Source organism: Loxodonta africana, chromosome 2, assembly GCF_030014295.1.
Source record: "Loxodonta africana isolate mLoxAfr1 chromosome 2, mLoxAfr1.hap2, whole genome shotgun sequence".
In the NCBI taxonomy this organism is placed as follows: Eukaryota; Metazoa; Chordata; class Mammalia; order Proboscidea; family Elephantidae; genus Loxodonta; species Loxodonta africana.
Window position 1 is genome coordinate 166,189,040 of NC_087343.1, and position 20,353 is coordinate 166,209,392.

Genomic DNA, 20,353 nt, shown 5'->3' on the forward strand with positions numbered 1-20,353 from the left:
TGATTCCCAAACCAGAAAACCAAACCCATTGCCGTCGAGTCAATTCTGACTCATAGGCACCCTACAGGACAGAGTGGAACTGCCCCATAGAGTTTCCAAGGAGCACCTGATAGATTCGAACTGCTAACCTTTTGTTTAGCAGCAGTAGCCCTTAACCACTACACCACCAGGGTTTCATCCCATAATGGACATGTAGCACAAGCAGGAATTAAACATTTGTGTGTTCAGCCATTGAGATTTTGGAGTTGTTTATTACTGGAGAATAGCCTAGCCTATCCTGATGGGTGCAGACAAAAAAAAAAAAAAAAACCCGATTGTTGTGGAATTGATTCCAACTCATGGCAACCCCTTGTATGTCAGAGTGGAACTATGCTCCACTGGATTTTTAATAGCTGAGATCTTTAAGAAGTAGATTGCCAGGCCTTCCGGGTGGACTCAGGCTGCCAACCTTTCAGTTAGTAGCCCAGCACTTAACCATTTGCGCTACCCAGAGACTCTGACTGGCACAGATAGGCATTAGTATTATCCTCACGTTACAGAGGATGGAAATCAGATGTGCAATGGTAAGGTGGCTTGTTCAAAGTCATTGAAGAGCCAGGATACAGATCTCATTAGTCAGCTTCAGAGCTTGTGCTCTTAAAACACTTGGGTACCTGACTGCTTTGTCACTGTGCACCCAATGCTGCCAGCCCCTAAAATGTTTCTTGAATGAATGGTCAAATACAATAACTCCAGACAAATATCCACCTGGGATATAGCACTGGTAGCCTAGACTGCGTTCTGTATCCGGGACCTGAAAGAAGGTCCATTTGTGGGACCCTCGCCCACTACTCTAGAGGCATACCCTTTGTTGTTTCTGTTCCACCAACACGCCCAGATCATTCCTGTCTCAGGACCTTTGCACTTTAATGCCAGACAGATTGGGTTCAAGTTTCAGCAGCTTCTCTCTTATAAACAGCGCGAGCTGGGCAAGTTATGTATAAAACCGTTGCCGTTGAGCCGATTCCAACTCATAGCGACCCTACAGGACAGAGTAGAGCTTCCTTATAGGGTTTCCAAGGAATGCCCGGGGGATTCGGACTGCTAACCTTTTGGTTAGCAGCCGAACTCTTGACCACCACGCCACCAGGGTATATAAAAAAAAAAAAAACCCACTGCCATCGAGTGGATTCCAACTCACAGCGACCCTATAGGACAGAATAGAACTGCCCCATAGAGTTTCCAAGGAATGCCTGGTGGATTCGAACTGCTGACCCTTTGGTTAGCAGCTGTAGCACTTAAACACTACGCCACCAGGGTTTCCCACCGGGGTATAGCCTCTCCAAATCTCAACTTTCTCATCTATGAAATGGGGTCAATAATAAAAATGCTAACTCATAGGGCTGCTGTGAGGATTAAATGAGATAATGCACAGTGCCTGGATTATCAAATTTAGCTGTTATTATAGTTAATACTAATATTAGAGATTAATATTCGTTAGTGATTACCTAAGGCAATGCCACATTCTATTGTTTTCCCCTGCCCCCACACCCCAGCAGGCAAGGGCGTGCCAGCAATTGGGCAAGTTGAGGGTGATGTTGGTTTGGGTGCCTGACTCAAACTTCATGTAGCTCAGTGTCCCCAGGCAGATGTAGAGGATGATGACGAGGGACATCGCCAAGTACAAGACAAAGGAAAACTGCTGCGGATGTTTCCTCTGGTTTTTGAGGGGTAGAACCTTGAGATGAAAGGAGGTTGGGGAAGAAAAGGTAGGAAGCGATGTGGCACATCGTGAAGGAGCAGAGTTCCCAACAAGCACAGACTTCCTTTGTCAGGTAGGCTCAAGTCAGGGAGTGGCCTCTCCACCCCTGTACATCCCTCCCTACCCCCGCCACCCCCGTCTTCTCTTGTGCTTTGTATTCCAGGAGTGCCCTTCTCCTAAATTCTCACTCAGCCTTCAAGACCTTCCTTTTTGAGATCATTTTTACCTCCTCTCCTCAGGCAAAATTAATCACACCCTCCTTATGCCTTTGAGCGTAACTTTTTGATTCTAAAATCCTTTGCCTGTCTCCTACGTTGATCACATGGGTCTGTCTCCTCTGCTAGACTGAGAACTCTCTGACAGCTCCCACATCTTATTGGCTTAGTTTTTATAGTCTTATTGAGACACAATTGCTGAAAAATAAAATGCACATATTTAAAGTATATAAATTTGATAAGATCCCACACACGTCCCAAACACACATACACACATCCCACACAGGAAATCATCACCATAATCAAGATAGTGAACATATCCATCACTCCCAAAAGTTTCCTGTGTCTCTTTGTCATCCTTCATCCTATCCCACCCCACCCTCTCTATCCCTATCTGTAGGCAAATACTGATCTGATTTTTGTCACCATAGATTTGTTTGCATTTTCTAGAATTTTTAATAAATGGACTACCCACTACGTACTTTTTTTTTTTTTTGTCTAAATTCTGTCACTTATAATTATTTTGAGACTTATTTATGTTGTTGCTTTATCAATAGTTCGGTCTTTGTTGTTGTTGAGTAGTATTCCATTGTCTGGATGTGCCACAGTTTATCTACTCACTTGTTGATGGGCATTTGGGTTGTTTCCAGCTTTTGGATATTATGAATAAAACGGCTACGAATGTTAGTGTATTAGTGTACAGGTCTTTGTATGGATTTGTACTTTCATACTTCTTGGGTAAATACCTAGGAGCAGAATGGCTGGAGCAAATGGTAGGTGTATGTTTTTAACTTTTAAAAGTGCTAAATTGTTATCCAAAGTGCCTGTACCATTTTACATGTCCAGCAGAACTGCATGAGTGTTCTACTCCATATCCTTGTTAAGATTTGGTATGGTCAGTCTTTTTAAGTTTAGCCATTCTATTTTTTTTTAATTTTTTATTGTTCTTTAGGTGAAAGTTTACAGTTCAAGTTAGTTTCTCATACAAAAACTTATACACACATTATTATGTGACCCAGTTGCTGTCCCTATAATGAGACAGCACACTACCCCTTTCCACCCCGGATTTCCCGTGTCCATTCAACCAGCTCCTATCCCTTTCTGCCTTCTCATCAAGCCTCTGGACAGGAGCTGCCCATTTAGTCTCATGTATCTACTTGAACTAAGAAGCACACTCTTGACGAGTACCAATTTATGTCTTATAGTCCAGTTTAATCTTTGTCTGAAGTGTTGGCTTCAGGAACGATTTTAGTTCTGGGTTAACAGAGAGTCCAGGAGCCATGTCTTCTGGGGCCCCTCCAGTCTCAGTCTCAGACAATTAGGTCTGGTCTTCTTACTAGACTTTGAGGTCTGCATCCTACTTTTCTTCTGCTCTGTCAGGGACTCTCTGTTTTGTTCCCTGTCTGGGCGGTCACTGGTGGTAGCCCAGCATCCTCTAGTCCTTCTGGTCTCAGGCTGATGTAGTCTCTCGTTTATGCTGCCCTTTTTGTCTCTTGGGCTAATATTTTCCTTGTGTCTTTGGTGTTCTTCATTCTCCTTTGCTCCTGGTGGGTTGGGACAAATTGATGCATCTTAGATGGCCACTTGCAAGCTTTTAAGACCCTAGATGCCGCTCACCAAAGTAGGATGCAGAACATTTTCTTAATAAACTTTGTTATGCCAATTGACCTAGATGTCCCCTGAAACCTTAGTCCCCAGACCCCTGCCCGTTACCCTGTCCCTCAAAGTGTTTGGTTGTGTTCAGGAAACTTCTTAGCTTTTGGTTTAGTCCAGTTGTGCCGACTTCCCCAGTATTGTGTGTTGTCCTTCCCTCATTCTATCATCTTTCAATGACCTAGTGTAGATGTCAAAAACTTGTGGGCTGCATTTTGTTTGATCTGCATGGTGTTTTTGCTTCTTAAAACAATGTTAAATTAGTTGCCAAATTTGAAAATCAGAAAGATTTGCACAAAATCCAGATTCTGTCTTCTTTGAAAAATCAGGAGAGGTGGCAACAACAATGCTCACAAACCTCCATGGCAATGATTGGTTGGAACTGAGTAGCACCTGCTCCCTTGAGATAGACATATCCTCTCCAGTTTGCCACAGTCCCCACCCCTCCCTGTTGTAACTCCATAGCTCATTTTACTCACTTATGTTATCTGCCTGGTCCCTGTAGACATCCACATTTTCAAACTCTGTCCTAGGGCTTAGGGCAGTGTATGGAGTGGTAGGCACCCCCTGATAAAGTACCAACTTTCTCTTCCACCAGAAGATCATATTCTATACTTTTCATAAATACCATTATTTAGGCACCTGAACAATAAGCAGCTGTCCTAAAGAGCACCACGAATCATTTACTTAAAACCCACATCAACTTCACCATACCAACACCTTCAAATGTGAAGATGGCAGTACCAAAGAATAGCAAGAAGGTCTTCCAGCTTGTCATCAAGGGTAAGTTGCTGGGATCTGGGATTCCCTGAAAGGGATGGAAGAAGGGAATTGGCTTTGCCAGGGCGTAGAAGTCATCTCAAATCATTGCCTGGTAAGAAGCTGTGTAACACCTGACTTCAACAGAGATAGTCAGTGTTAGGAGTACCCATAAGATAGAGCTCAGTCAGCCTTCTCACCTTAAACACCTCCTGCCCTCTCCCCCCCAAAAACCCAAAAAACCAAAACCATTGCTGTTGGGTCGATTCTGATTCATAACGACCCTACAGGACAGAGTAGAAGTGCCCCATAGGGTTTCCAAGGCTGCAAATCTTTACGGAAGCAGACTGACACATCTTTCTCCTGTGGAGGTGCTGGGTGGATTTGAACCTCCAGGCTTTCTGTTAGCAGTTGAGCACTTTAACCACTGCACCACCACAGCTTTCACCTTTACACGTAGGGAGAGGTCCAGGGAGGGGGAGGGAGTTGCCCAGGATGAGAATTCAGGTCTCCTGATTTTCTCAGGCCTCTATCACCTCTTTCCCATCGCTTCTCTCAGGGCTGTGCAGTCCAGTAGCTGTTATAGCAGCTATCATGGATCTGGGCGGGGGGGAGGGGACACTTTCTTTTTTCTTAATTTTACCTATTTTGTTGTTGTTGTTGAGAATATACACAGCAAAACATATGCCAATACAGGTTTCTACATGTACAATTCAATGACATTGATTGCATTCTTCGAGTTGTGCAACCCACTGAGTTATTCCTCCCACCATTAACATAAACTTTCTGCCCCCTAAGTTTCCTATCTTTGGAATTGCTTTGTCAGTTTGATCCCATATAGGTAGATCTTGAAAAAGCACAATGCTCAAGGCGGACATTCTTTAGTAGTTAAACTAAACTACTGCTCGGTTTTAAGATGACTTCAGAGGATATTTTTGGTTTAAGGTTTAAAGGCTATCTCAAGGCAATAGTTTCAGGGATTCATCCAGCCTTCATGGCTCCAGAAAGCCTGGAGTCCATGAGGGTTTGAAGGGATGCTTATTTTAATAAACCCCATATGGCAGGCAGAAGTGTTCAGCTGCTAACTAAAAGATCTGCGGTAAGAACCCACCAGCTGCTCCACAGGAGAAATATGTGGCAGTCTGCTTTTGTAAAGATTTACAGCCTCGGAAACCCTCTGAGGCAGTTCTACCCTCTCCTATTGGGTCACTATGAGTCAGAATTGATTCAAGGCAGTGGGTTTACTTTTTTGGTGTAAAGATATTCATGCCCCAAACCCCAGGACCTGTGGATATGCTATGTCACATGGCAAAAGGGAATTAAGGTTGCAGATAGAATTAAGGTTGCTAATTAGCTGACCCGAAAATAAGGAGATTATCCTGTGTTATCTGGCTGGGCCCATTGTTATAAGGGTCCTAAAAAGTGGAAAAAGAAATACAAAGAGAGACGGTAACATGGAAAAGACTTGCTTTGATATGCCGGCTTTGAAGATGGAGAAATGGGGCCATGAGTCAAAGACTATGGACAACTTCTAAAAGCTGGAAAAGGAAAGAAAATGGATTTTGTTGAATGGATTTTATGTTCAGAAAGGAACATAACCCTGTGTCATGGATTGAATTGTTTCCCCTCAAAACATCTGTCAACTTGGCTAGGTCATGATTCCCAGTATTGTATTGTATGATTGTCTATCAATTTATCATCTGATGTGATTTTCCCGTGTGTTGTAAATCTTATCCCTATGTTGTAATGAAATGGATTAGTGGCAGTTATATAGACGAGGTCTATGAGATTAAATAGTGTCTTAAGCCAATCTCTTTTGAGACCTAAAAGAGAGAAGCGAGCAGAGAGACATGGGGACCTCATAACACCAAGAAAGCAGTGCCGGGAGCAGAGTGCGTCCTTTGGACCCCGGGTCCCTGCATGGAGAATCTCCTAGTCAGGTCCTTTGGACCTGAGGTTCCTGTGCTGAGATACTCCCAGACCAAGGGAAGACTGACGACAAGGACCTTCTTCAGGAGCTGACAGCCGGCGCCCTGAATTTGGACTTTTGGCTTCCTGAACTGTGAGAGGATAAACTTCTCTTTGTTAAAGCTATCCACTTGTAGTATGCTTGTTATAGCAGCACTAGACACCTGCTAACACCTTGATTTTAGCCCAGTAAGAACTCCAGAACTGTAAGATAATAAATTTATGTAGTTTTAAAACACTAAGTTTGTGGTCAGGAGATCTGGTGGTGCAGTGGTTAAGTGCTCAGTTGCTAACCAGAAAGATAGGTGGTTCAAACCCACCAGCTGAGGGAGAAAGATGTGGCAGTCTGCCTCCGTAAAGGCTACAGCCTCGGAAACTCTATGGGGCAGTTGTAATCTGTCCTATACGGTCGCTATGAGTTGGAATTGACTCAACAGCAGTGGGTTAGGCTTGTGGTAATTTGTTACAGCAGCGCTAGGAGCTTGTGATAGTAGCATATCATGGGCTCAGAGGTAAACTGGTGGTGATTAGTGGGAAAATTACTTCCCGTGTATCGGTTTCCTTACCTGTAAACTGGAGATAAAGGTAGTACTTAACAAATAGTTTTATTGTGAAGATTCAATGAGTTAAAATATGGAAAGAGCTTGGCACCAAGTAACTCAAGTTCCTCTAATGTCCATGTATCTTTTGTCAACCTACCTCTGTTAGAATTTTTGTCGGCTATTCCATCAACGTTTCTGTCAACTGACATGTAACCTCGTGACAGCAAACATCCTGTGTTGTCTTGCTTGCCACTGAATCCCCAGCCCCTGGCACAATGCCTGCATCACAGAGGTATTCAATACCTATTTGTTTTGTGACTCATTGTTAGCCAGCATGACAATGCAGGTCATGATGATGAAAATAATGATGATCATGATTAGCTTTTATTGCTTGTGGGGCTGAAGTGTCCACAGATGTTACCTTGGCAGGAGGTGCTTGGAGCAGGGGACCGACAGTGAAAATAGTCCTTCCCAGGTATCTCAGAGGTCCTGAACGTTGTCCTTTTTTGTGATGGTCTCAGGCCCAGACCTGCACAATATACTTAAATAACGGAGCCATGCTCCCTGGGGTTGTGATGTTGGCCAGTGTCGAGAAGACAGAAAGCACCTGAGGTTCCAGATGAACATCTACAGGACAGGAAGGGCAGGATTATTAGAACGAAGAAACAGATATCCAGGATGGGGGTCAGCACCAGCATCTTCCTGGGATGGCAGGTGCTGGAGGTTACATGGGTTTTTTCTGCCATCTAATTCAGAATGTGAAGTATAATGAAGGGAAGTATTGTTAGGGTTGTCAGATAAAACATAGGATGCCAGTTAAATTAGAATTTTATATAGACCACAAATAATTTTTTGGTATAAGTATACCCCAAACATTTTTTTTATATCCCAAATATTATATAGGGCATACTCATAGTAAAAAAAAAAAAAAATCATTCTTTATCTGAAATTCAAATTTAACTGGGTGTCTTGTGTTTTTTCCTTGTGATAAATATATAGGCAACAAAACTTCCACCATTTCTATAGTCTTCACATGTATAGTTCAGTGACATTAATTACATTCATCATGTTGTTCAGTCAACACCACTAACCATTTCTGAACTTTTCCGTCACCATTAACAGAAGCTCAGTGCCTCCTACGCAATGATTCCCCCTTTCCCCCTCTCTTTCATCCACCCCTGGTAATCACTAATAAGTTTTGATCTCTATACAATTTTACTTATTCTAGGTATTTCCTATAAGTGAGATTATACAATATTTGTCATTTTGTGACTGACTGATTTCAGGCAGCATAACATTTTCAAGGTTCACCCATGTAGTAGCATGCATCAGTGTCCTGTATTTTTATTTGCCAAATCTGACAACCCTAACTGTAGTGCTAGTGATTGTGACAACAAGACATCCTTAGAATAATAAAATCTCAAGGCCAAGGAGAACTTTTGTCAGCTAGCCCAAGTCGTCTTCCCTACCAAATGGTTGTTTTCTTGCAGACATCCAGAGAAACAGAGTTTATTACAACATAAGAATATCCTCTTCAATTCTGAATAAGCCCTAAAAGTTAGAAAGCACTTAAATACTGAGCAAAACCTATCTGGTTGAATATTCCATCTACAATACTTGTCATAGTTCTGGCTATTTGGGTACACAAAACCAAATATGCTCCCTCAGTTCCATGAAGCCAAGAAAGAATGCCATGACTGCTTTGCAATGCCTGTTGGGAATGCAATGAGGGGGAGGTTGTGGCTTGTTTGCCTTAAAGAACTAGGCATCTTCTACATGACAATCCTGAAATACCTAAGGTATATCTCACCAATGCTTTTCAGGCTAAAAACACACAATTATTTTGATTACTTCTGATTGGACATGATCACAAGCCTCTTTCTCCATCCTGGGTTTACTCCTAAGAAGTTGTGTTGGCTTCTTTTTGAGCCCCTCCCCTTTTAATAATTGTTTATTTATTTTTGGTGAAAATAGACACAACAGAGCATACACCACTTCAACAATTTCTACAGGTACAACTCAGTGAAATTGATTGCATTCTTCAAATTGTGCCACCTTTCTTGACAATGTTTTCCAAACTATTTCACTATCATTTATACAAATTCACCGCTCCTCTAAGCTTCTTATCTACCTTTTCGAGTTGCTGTCAATTTGATCACATATAGATAATTCTCTAAGAGTATTTGCTTAATGTAGACATTCTTTTCTAGTTAGGCTGAACTATTATTTGGTTCCAAGATGGCTTCGGGGAATAGTTTGGGTTCAAGGTTTAGAGATTTCTTCAGGGTAATAGTTTTGGGGAGTCATCCAGCCTGAATGGCTCCAGAAGGTCTGGGCTCCATGAAAATTCAAAATTCCTTTATGATTCTTTTAAAATGTGATTTGCAGGACTGAGAGAGCTCCCAAGTGTGGTCTGCTCAGGGAGTACAATGTAGCCATCTTCTCCCATGGTCAGAACACTATACTTTTGCTAATGCAGCCCTAGCAACAGGAGGTCTACTTTGTTCCCATTCTATTCAGAAGTCCTCCTTACCTGTTGTAAGTTGTCTGCCATAAACATAAAACAAACATTGCCAAATCCCAGCTGGGTGATGACTAATAAGAAGCTGACAGTGTACTTGAGAAGTAAAAGAACCAGCAGACAGAAGGAGAAAAACCTTGAGAAAAATTTTAGCCTACATTTTTTTGTCAATTATATCAAAATAAATATTGAGCTAATTTTATTTTTCATTTTTTTATTACAAAAAAGTTCAAGCCCACAGAAAAAGCTGAAAGAATGGTAGAATTAACATCCACATACTCTTCAACTCCCCCACATGTCTGTCGGTTTGTTGTACTCGTCAGGGCTTGCATGTTGCTGTGAAGCTATGCCACTGTTATTCAGACATGAGTAGGGTCACTCATGGAGCACAGATTTCACCTGACCTTCCAGATTAAGACAGACTAGGAAGAAGGACCTGGTAGTCTACTTCTAAAAAGAATTAGCCAGTGAAAACCTTATGAACAGTAGTGGAACACTGTCTGATATAGTGCCAGAAGATGGGCCTCCCAGGTTGGAAGGCACTCTAAAGAAGACTGGGGAGGAGCTGCCTCCTCAAAGAAGAGTTGACCTTAATGACGTGGATGGAGTAAAGCTTTTGGGACCTTCATTTGCTAATGTGGCATGACTCCAAATGAAAAGAAACAGGTGCAAACACCCATTAATAATTGGAACCTGGCATGTACAAAGTATGAATCTAGGAAAATCGGAAACCATGAAAAATGAAATGGAACGCATAAACATCGATATCCTAGGCATTAGTGAGCTGAAATGGACTAGTATTAGCCATTTGAATCGGACAATCATCTAGTCTACTGTGCCAGGAATGACAACTTGAAGAGGAATGATGTTGCATTCATTGTTAAAAAGAGCATTTCAAGATCTATCCTGAAGTACGATGTTGTCAGTGATAGGATAATATCCATACACCTAAAAGGAAGACCAATTAACACGACTATTATTCAAATTTACACACCAACCACTAAGGCCAAAGATGAAGAACCTGAAGATTTTTTTTACCAGCTTCTGCAGTCTGAAATTGACAGAACATGAAAAGATGCCTTGATAACTACTGGTGATTGGAATGCAAAAGTTGGAAACAAAGAAGAAGGATCAGTAGGTGGAAAATATGCTGTTGGTAATAGAAACAATGCCGGATATTGAATGATAAAATTTTGCAAGACCAATGACTTCTTCATTGCAACTACCTTCTTTCACCAACATAAATGGCGACTATACACATGGGTCTTGCCAGATGGAACACACAGGAATAAAATCGACTACATCTGTGGAAAGAGACGATGGAAAAGCTCAATATCATCAGTCAGAACAAGGCCAGGGGCTGACTGTGGAACAGACCATCAATTGCTCATATGCAAATTCAAGCTGAAACTGAACAAAATCAGAGCAAGTCCACAAGAGCCAAAATACAACCTTGAGTATATCCCACCTGAATTTAGAGACCATCTCAAGAATAGATTTGAACACAAATGACCGAAGACCAGACTAGTTGTGGAATGACATTAAGGACATCATACATGAAGAAAGCAAGAGGTTGTTAAAAAGATAGGAAAGAAAGAAAAGACCAAGATGGGTGTCAGAGAAGACTATGAAACTTGCTCTCGAACATCGAGCAGCAAAAGCAAAAGGAAGAAATGATGAAGTAAAAGAACTGAGCAGAAGATTTCAAAGGGAGGCTTGAGAAGACAAAGTAAAGTATTATAATGACATATGTAAACAGCTGGAAATAGAAAACCAAAACGGAAGAACAGGCGCAGTGTTTCTCAAGCCAAAAGAACTGAAGGAAAATCTCAAGCCTCGAGTTGCAATAGCGAAGGGTTCTATGGGGGAAACATTAAAAGACGCAGGAAGCATCAAAACAAAATGGAAGGAATACACAAAGTCATTATACCAAAAAGTATTAGTCGACGTTCAACCATTTCAAGAGGTAGCACATGATCAGGAACCCAATGGTACTGAAGGAAGAAGTCCAAGCTGCATTGAAGGCATTTGTGAAAAAACAAGGTCCAGGAATTGAGGGAATATCAATTGAGGTGTTTCAACAAATAGATGCAGCGCTGGAAGTGCTCACTTGTCTATGCCAAGAAATATGGAAGATAGCTTCCTGGCCAATCAACTGGAAGAGACCTATATTTATGTCTATTTCCAAGAAAGGTAATCCAACCGAATGTGGAAATTATCGAACAATATCATTAATATCACAGGCAAGCAAAATTTTGCTGAAGATCATTTAAAAACAGCTGCAGCAGTATATCAACAGGGAACTGCCAGAAATTCAGGCTGGATTCAGAAAACGATGTGGAACTAGGGATAGTTATCATTGCCGATGTCACATGGATCCCGGCTGAAAGCAGAGAATATCAGAAGGATGTTTACCTGTGTTTTATTGACAAAGCAAAGGCATTTGACTGTGTGGATCATAGCAAATTATGGATAACATTGTGAAGAATGGTCCCAGAACACTTAACTGTGCCCATGAGGAACCTGTGCACAGATCAAGAGACAGTTGTTCAGACAGAACAAGAGGATACTGAATGGTTTAAAGTCAGGAAAGGTGTGCGTCAGGGTTGTACCCTTTTGCTATACCTATGCTGAGTAAATAATTCGAGAAGCTGGACTGTATGAAGAACAAGGTATCAGGATTGGAGGAAGACTCATGAACAACCTGCATTATGCAGATGACACAACCTTGCTTGCTGAAAGCAAAGAGGACTTGAAGTGCTTACTAATGAAGATCAAAGACCACAGCCTTCAGTATGGATTATACCTCAGAATAAAGAAAACAAAAATCCTCACAACTAGACTAATAAGCAACATCATGGTCAGTGGAGAAAAGGTTGAATTTGTCAAGGATTTCATTTTACTTGGATCCACAATCAACAGCCATGGAAGCAGCAATAAAGAAAAAAAAAACATTGCATTGGGCAAATCTGCTGCAAAGGACCTCTTTAAAGTGTTGAAAAGCAAAGATGACACCTTGAAGACTAAGGTGCGCCTGACCCAAGCCGTGGTATTTTCAGTCGCATCATATGCATTTGAAAGCTGGACAATGAATAAGAAAGACCAGTGCAGAATTGATGCCTTTGAATTGTGGTGTTGGTGAAGAATATTGAATATACCATCGACTGCCAAAAGAACGAACAAATCTGTCATGGAATAAGTACAACCAGAATGCTCCTCAGAAGCAAGGATGGCAAGACTGCATCTTACATAATTTGAACATGTTGTCAGGAGGGATCAGTCCCTGGAGAGGGACATCATGCTTGGTAAAGTACAGGATCAGCAGAAAAGAGGAAGACCGTCAACAAGATGGATCGACACAGTGACTGCAACAATGGGCTCAAGCATAACAACGATTGTAAGGATGGCGCAGGACCAGGCACTGTTTCGTTCTGCTGTGTGTAGGGTCGCTTTGAGTTGGAACCGACTCGATGGGACCTAACAACAACAACCCTTCAACTAGGTATGCCAGTTGTTAACTTTGGCTGCAATTGAGCTTTCAATCTCTCTCTCTCTCCATATATATATATGACCTAAGCCATAGTGTTTTTAATCACCTTATGTGCATGTGAAAGCTGGACAATGAATAAGGAAGACCAAAGAAAAATTGACACCTTTGAATTATGGTGTTGGTGAAGAATATTGAATATACCATGGACTGCCGGAAGAATGAACCAATCTGTCTTGGAAGAATGCTACGGAATGCTACTTAGAAGCAAGGATTGTGAGACTTTGTCTCACATACTTTGGACATGTTATCAGGAGGGACCAGTTCCTGGAGAAGGCTGTCATGCTTGGTAAAGAGGAGAGTTAGCGAAAAAGAGGAAGACCCTCGACAAGAAGAATTGACACAGTAGCTGCAATAATGGGCTCAAGCATTGCAACTATTATGCAGATGGTGTGAGACTGGGCAGTGTTTTGCTCTGTTGTACATGGGGTTGCTATGAGTTGGAACTGACTCGATGCCACCTAACAACAACATACATATATATATATATATATAATACGCTCACACACCTATGAGCCTATTTTACTCAAATAATGTGCACTTTTTGCATTTGTTTGTCAGCTGTGCTTCCTGCCTACCACCCCTCCACAAGGCACCCTCACAAATGCCATGTCTTAGTTATCTAGTGCTGCTATAAAAGAAATAACACAAGTGGATGGCTTTAACAAAGAGAAGTTCATTTTCTCACAATAAAGTAGTATGAAAGTCCAAATTCAGGGTGTCAGCTCAAAGGGAAGGCTTTCTCTCTCTGTTGGCCTACTCTTGAATCTTCCCTCAGACTAGGAGGTTCTCCGCACAGGGACCGCAGCTCCAAAGGACACGCTTTGGTCCCAGCACTGCTTTTTTGGTGGTGTGAGGCCCCATTCTCTGCTAGCTTCCCTTTCCTTCTATCCCTTGAAAGATAAAAAGTAGTGCAGGCCAGAGAAACTCCCTTTACATTGGATCAGGGATGTGACCTGGTAAGGGTGTTATAATCCTACCCTAATCCTCTTTAGCATAAAATTACAACCACAAAATCAAGAGCAACCACAGAAGTGTGGGAATCATGGCCTAACCAAGTCAATACACACATTTAGGAGGGGACATAATTCAATCCATGACATTCTACCCTTTGGCCCCCCTCAATCACATTCTTACAATGTGCAAAACATATTCACCCTTCATATCATAGCAAAAGTCTTAACTCAGAGTCCAAAATCCAAAAACTCCTCTTCATCTGTGAAATATAGAATACAAGTTATCTGCTTCCAAAGGTGCCACAGCAGAACAGGTACAAGCTAGACATTTCCATTACAAATGGGAGAATCTGGAGGAAAAAAGGGATAACAGGCACCAAGCAAGTCAGCAGAATACATTACAGCAACCCTCAAAGCTTTGAAAATAATCTTCTGTTCTCTGACACAATTTACACAATGGCTGTGCCCTCCAGACTCCAGGTATTAGCCACACTCTCCAGATTCTGAATGGAGGCCCCTCAGCCCGGGGCTTCAACTCCACCTTCCAGGCCCACTGGGATAGGAACTCTGCTCCCTCAGCTTTAGGTCCATCATTCTCCTAGTCCATCTGGGTGGCGACTCCACCCTTAAAAACACCAGAGGCCATGGCTCCACGCTTTGAAACCTCTGAGGTCACGGCCATACCTTTTGAGACTGAAACAGCTTGGCTTCTTGTGTTCCTTGTCTCTTCAGCTTCTGTTTCCTGGCTTCTTGGCCTCTTGGCTCCTCTGGCCTCATGCCCACATCTGCCCTACTGGGGCTAATGTTCCAAAGCTCAGTAGTTCCACTGATAAGTGCCCAGAGGCACCCCACTCTACCAGGAAGCCTCCTGTGCACACGAACTCAGCTCTCTTGCTTTGGGGGTTGGCTCCAGCGCTGTCTGGTACTGATCTCCTGGTTCTCCTGCTGCTGGTTCTCTGCCACTGCAGGTTCTCTGCTGCTGCTGGCCCTCTGTTGCTGCTACTCCTCTATCTAGTCACAGTTTCAAAACCACTTCTACATTTTAGGTATCTGTTAGAGCAGCACCCCACTCTCAGTACCAAATTCTGTCTTCGTTGTCTATTCCTGCTATAACAAGAAATACCACAAGTGGATGGCTTTAACAAAGAGAAGTTTATTTTCTCACAGTAAAATAGTATAAAAGTCCAAATTCAGGGTGTCAGCTCCAAGGGAGGATTTTCTCTGTTGGCCTTCTCATCAATCTTTCCCCAGACTGGGAGCTTCTCTGCACGGGGACCCTGGGTCCAAAGGATGTGCTTTGCTCCCAGCACTGTTTTCTTGGTGGTATGAAGTCTCCACTCTCTGCTAGCTTCCCTTTCCTTTTATCTCTTGAGAGATAAAAAGTAGTACAGGCCACACCCCAGGGAAACTTCCTTTACATTGGATCAGGGATGTGACCAGATAAGGATGTTATAATCCCACCTTACTCCTCTTTAGCATAAAATTACAATCACAAAATGGAGGACAACCACAAAATCCTGGGAATCATGGCCTAACCAAGTTAATATACACATTTGGGGGTGGGGGGGGGCATACATATGCACAGAGACATGCAAGTTTTTCAGAATCATCTGAAAGTCAATTGCAGATATCATAAGACTTCAACCTTAAATAGTTCAGCATGCCTCTTTTAAGACTATGACATCCAGAAAATTAACCTCAATATCCTCAAATATACAGCCCATATTTAAATACTTCAATTCTCTCCAAAATGTCTTTTATAGCTGTGTTCATATATTTATTCAACTGAGGCTGTAATCAAGGTTTATGCATTGCACTTGGTTGTGTCTCTTTAGTTTTCTTTCACGTAGAACAGTCCCATATAACTCCACCTTTTTTGCTTTTTGTGACATTGGTTTTTTTGAGGAGTCCAGGCCAAATGTCTTGTAGAATGTCCCACATTGTGGACTTCTCTGATTATTCCCTCATGGTTAGATTCAGTTAAACATTTTAGGCAAGAAAAGTACATAGGTGTTATTTTGTATTTCTATTTCATTATTATTATTTTTTTATTTCATTATATTATGAGACATGTAATGTCCTGTTGTCCCACTACAGTGGTGACTACCAGGCCTCTCCACTGGAAATGAGCATTTCTACCTTTGTAATCTGTGTGGTAAAACTTTGAGGTGGTGTAAATATCCAATTCTCCTCAAATCAACGGTTTTGAGATCAGCTAGGAACAGAAAAAGGCCTTAAACAACAAGCTGTGTCAGTTAAAATTTTCTAGAAAAAGAATAATGTTGACTGTAAAGCATTGCTTATCCCACTTAATAGGGCAGTTAAAGTTTAAGAGCAATGGCTTCCACTTCTTCCTAATCCTCTCGCATATGGTTGCTTTTCAGGTCAACCAGCCAAAGCCAGACCCCCGCTCAAGTGCTGTGAGACAATCAGTGACCTGAAGTTGAGCCAGAGTTCTGAAACTCATGTCAAGGAACCAAAAGATTCATGCCAAGGAACTAAAAGTCATCAGTGACAGCTGGCCTTACATCATCAGTGACAGCCGAGCCCATTTCAGAAACGTGGGGTCCATCAGCTATTTCCATGCCAATTCCTTGCCTGGCCCCACAATAAATATGCATGCTATTTTCCAGAAATTTAAGAGTATGTATGACTTCCTGTTTCCTGTGTAGCATAAAACTTTCTCCAATCCTTTGTTCAGAGAGACAGTGCTTTGAGAGTGATCTCCCTGTCCCTTTACTTGTCACAAGTAATAAACCACGCCTTGCTTTAAATTCATTTGACTCTAGTTATTCTCAACGAGCGTACAAGCAGTGAACCTACTGCATTTGGTAACAGCTTTAGCATTCATTGATGATCCTTGTCTGAATCAATTATTTCATTGGTGGTTGTAAAGTGATGATTTTATAATTTATCTCTCGTTTATTCTAAATTTATTAGCGGATGTTCTTCCAACTCTTTTTTTGTATCACAATTCACTCACATTCTTTATTTTTTATTCAATGTATTATTATCCATGGTTACCATTACTCTTTTAGATTCTTAAATTGTCCCAAATTTAGAGATGAGTTTATTTTTTAAATTTATTATTATAATTTTGGGGGAAAATATACACAACAAAACATGCACGAATTCAACAATTTCCACATGTACAATTCAGTGACATTAGTTACACCCTTCAAGTTGTGTCACTTTCTTGACAATCTTTTCCAAGCTATTTCACCATCATCAACACAAATTCAACCATCCTTAATCTTCTCATTTATCGTTTTGAGTTGCTGTTGTTAATTTGATCACATATAGACAATTCTCTGAAAGAGTATAATGCTTAACGCAGATGTTCTTTTCTAATTGGGCTAAACTATTATTTGGTTCACAGATGACTTCAGTGGATAGTTTTGGGTCAAGGTTTAAAGATTTCTTCAGGGTAATAGTTTCAGAGGTCATCCAGCCTCAATGGCTCCAGAAAGCCTGGGTTCCATGAGAATTTGAAATTCTGTTGGAGATGCATTTATTTTTTAAGGGAACAAAAATATGTTCCCCTACTTATATTCTAATCTTTATCTCAGTGTTTTTCAAAGTTAGATTGTAGTAACTTTTGCATCAGAATCACTGGAGGCACATGCTGAAAATGAAGATGCGAGGATCTCATATCAGGTCTGTTCGATCAGAATCTCGGTGGTGTCACTGTGAATCTTAGAGGGGCATGGTTTTTCACTCTATTATGGAGAAAGAATAATTTAATGAATCCTCATTTACCCATCCCAGCTTCAACAACTACAGGCAGTCCCCGGGTTACTAAAGTCTGATTTATTTATGACCTGTAGTTACAAACCAGCTCCCGTAAAGCCTATTATATCAAAAATTTAAGGGTATCTACAATCATTCATAATAACAAACGGGTGCTACTTTGTGATGCACATAAAAACTTTATTATTACTGTATTATTGTATTAAAGATGTTTTAGTGTATATGGAAGTGTTTCTTTAATGTTTTTTTATACATAGAAAGGTACACTATATACCAAGACAAATGTTTGACTGACATCAGCTATGAACCCTACCTAGTTGTTCCAACTTAAGTACAAATTTGATTTAAAGACAGATTTAGGAATGGAACTTGTTTGCAATCCAAGAACTGCCTGTATTAACTTGTTGCCAATTCTCTTTCATCTACTCCTTCATCCACCACACACATATACTTATTTTGCTGGAGTATTTTATAGCAAATCAGAGACCTCGGGTCATTTCACCTGTAAATAATTCAGCATGCAGCTCCAGTGGATAAGGACTTAAAAAAATTATAACCAAAGTATACTCATTCTTAACAAAACTAACAATGATTCCTTTACATCATTAATATCCACTCCATATTCAGATTTTAGCGATCATTCCAAAAATGCCTATTTTACTGTTGGTTTGGAATTAAGATCCAATTAGTCAAAGAAATCTATACGTTGCATTTTTAAATTCTCTTTTAAACTACTATATTCTCCTTCCTCTGTGTGTGTTTTTTTCTACCTGCCTTTTTTTTTTTTTTTGTAGTTATTGAAGATACTAGGTCCTTTTTCCTACAGTGTGAACCACTTTCTAGATTTAGTTGATGACTTCATCATGATGTCATTTGCCATGTTCCTCCATCCCCTATATTTTCTGTAAACTATTACAGATTATATCTAGTGACTTGATTATATTCTCAGGCAAGAATATGGCAGGCAGTGCTCTGCACTCCCTACTGTATTCCACTGTTAGACACACCATGTCTGGCTGTCACATATCTAAGCATGGGGTGTTAAGATTAGTAAGTGAGTTAGGGTGGTGTCATTGAGATCCCTCCTTTACAAAGTTTCCCATTAGCCTTTCATCTTACATCTTCACCATCCATTGACAACTGTTGCCTAGATGGAATGGCCAGTTTTTAATCAAGCTCCCCAAATATCTCTCTTTGTTGGGTGCTGTTTAGTCCATTTCGACTCATAGTGACCCTACAGGATAGAGTAGAACTGCTCCATAAAGTTGCCAAGGCTGTAAATTTTATGGAATCAAGTACCACACCTTTTTCCCATGGAATGGCTGGGTTTGAACTGCCGACGTTTCAGTAAGAAGCTGAGTGCTTAACCGTTGTACCACCAGGGCTCCTTAGATATCTCTTAGCATACTAAAAATTACAAATCATTGGCTTAAATAAAATTGTTTCTCAAATGCTTCTAAAGCTTCCTCAGTCACCAGACCTTCTGAGAAGTGGTGCAGTGTAACAAGTGGGAACTGGATATTCTCCGTTCCAGTTCTTATTCCGCAACTAAATTCCTGTGTGACCCTGGGCAACTTTATTGCCCTCTATGGCCTTTTTTTATGGCCTTTATTTTTTTCCACCTGAACAGGCATGGATATAGTGAACTCTAAAGGCTCTTCTTGCCCTAATTTTCTTTTTTTTTTTCGGAATTTAGGTAATTGTTAAAACTTCATGAGAAAGGATGGACAATTACAAGGCATCCATTATAACTGTCCCATGACCTTACCTGACTGGTCACCAGAGTGACTCTTAATCAGGAGACAGATGAGCTAATGATTTCCATGAAAGGAGCTACAGAAAGGACCTTAACAGCCACAATACTGACTCACTTACTACTTCCTGAGGGACTTTATTAGGAAAGCCTGCTGGGTTAGGTTCTTGGTCAAATGCCTGCTCCATCACTATGTATGTCAATGTCCTTGGACATGATATTTTATCCTCATGAGCCTTGGTCACCTCATATTTCTGGAACAATAAAAATTCACCCCTACGGTAGTCAAAACAGTCTGGTACTGGCACAATGGCAGACACATACGCCAATGGAACAGAATCAAGAACCCAGATGTAAATCCGTATACCTATAAAAAAAAAATGGTCAGCTGATTTTGACAAAGGATCAAAGTCCATTAAATGGGAAAAGATGGTCCTTTAAACAAATAGTTCTAGAAAAACCAGATCGTCATTCTGTAAAAAAATGAACAGTGCCCATACCTCACACCATGCACAAAACTAACTTAAAATGGTTGAAAGACCTAAATACAAAACCTAAAATGATAAAAATCATGGAAGAAAAAGTAGGAACAATGCTAGAGGCCCTAATACATGGCATAAATAGAATACCACAACTAACAATGCACAAACACCAGAAGATAAACTAGATAACTGGGAGATCAAAAAATTAAATAATTATGCTCATCAAAATAATTCACAAAAAGAATAAAAAGAGAATCTACGGACTGGGAAAAAACCTTGCCTATGACATATTCAACAAGGGCCTAATCTCTAAAATATATAGACTATTCCAACACCTCAATAGCAAAAGACAAACAATTCAGTTACAAATGGGCAAAGGATATGAACAGACATTTCACCAAAGAAGAGATTCACCCAGCGAACAGACAAATGAGGAAATGCTCATGATCTTTAGTCATTAAACTGG

The 20,353-nt window shown here is 40.9% G+C and overlaps 1 protein-coding gene across 1 annotated transcript in view; it reads right to left on the reverse strand.

The window, feature by feature from the left end:
* Window positions 1-20,353, reverse strand: part of LOC100670006 (proton-coupled amino acid transporter 3) — a 45,048-nt gene that overhangs the window by 6,080 nt on the left and 18,615 nt on the right. Inside the window, 6 exon segments of the mRNA XM_010594082.3 lie at window positions 1,550-1,717; window positions 4,319-4,417; window positions 7,408-7,509; window positions 7,511-7,624; window positions 9,412-9,495; window positions 13,398-13,407. Of these exon segments, the coding sequence (XP_010592384.1) occupies window positions 1,550-1,717; window positions 4,319-4,417; window positions 7,408-7,509; window positions 7,511-7,624; window positions 9,412-9,495; window positions 13,398-13,407 (577 nt within the window).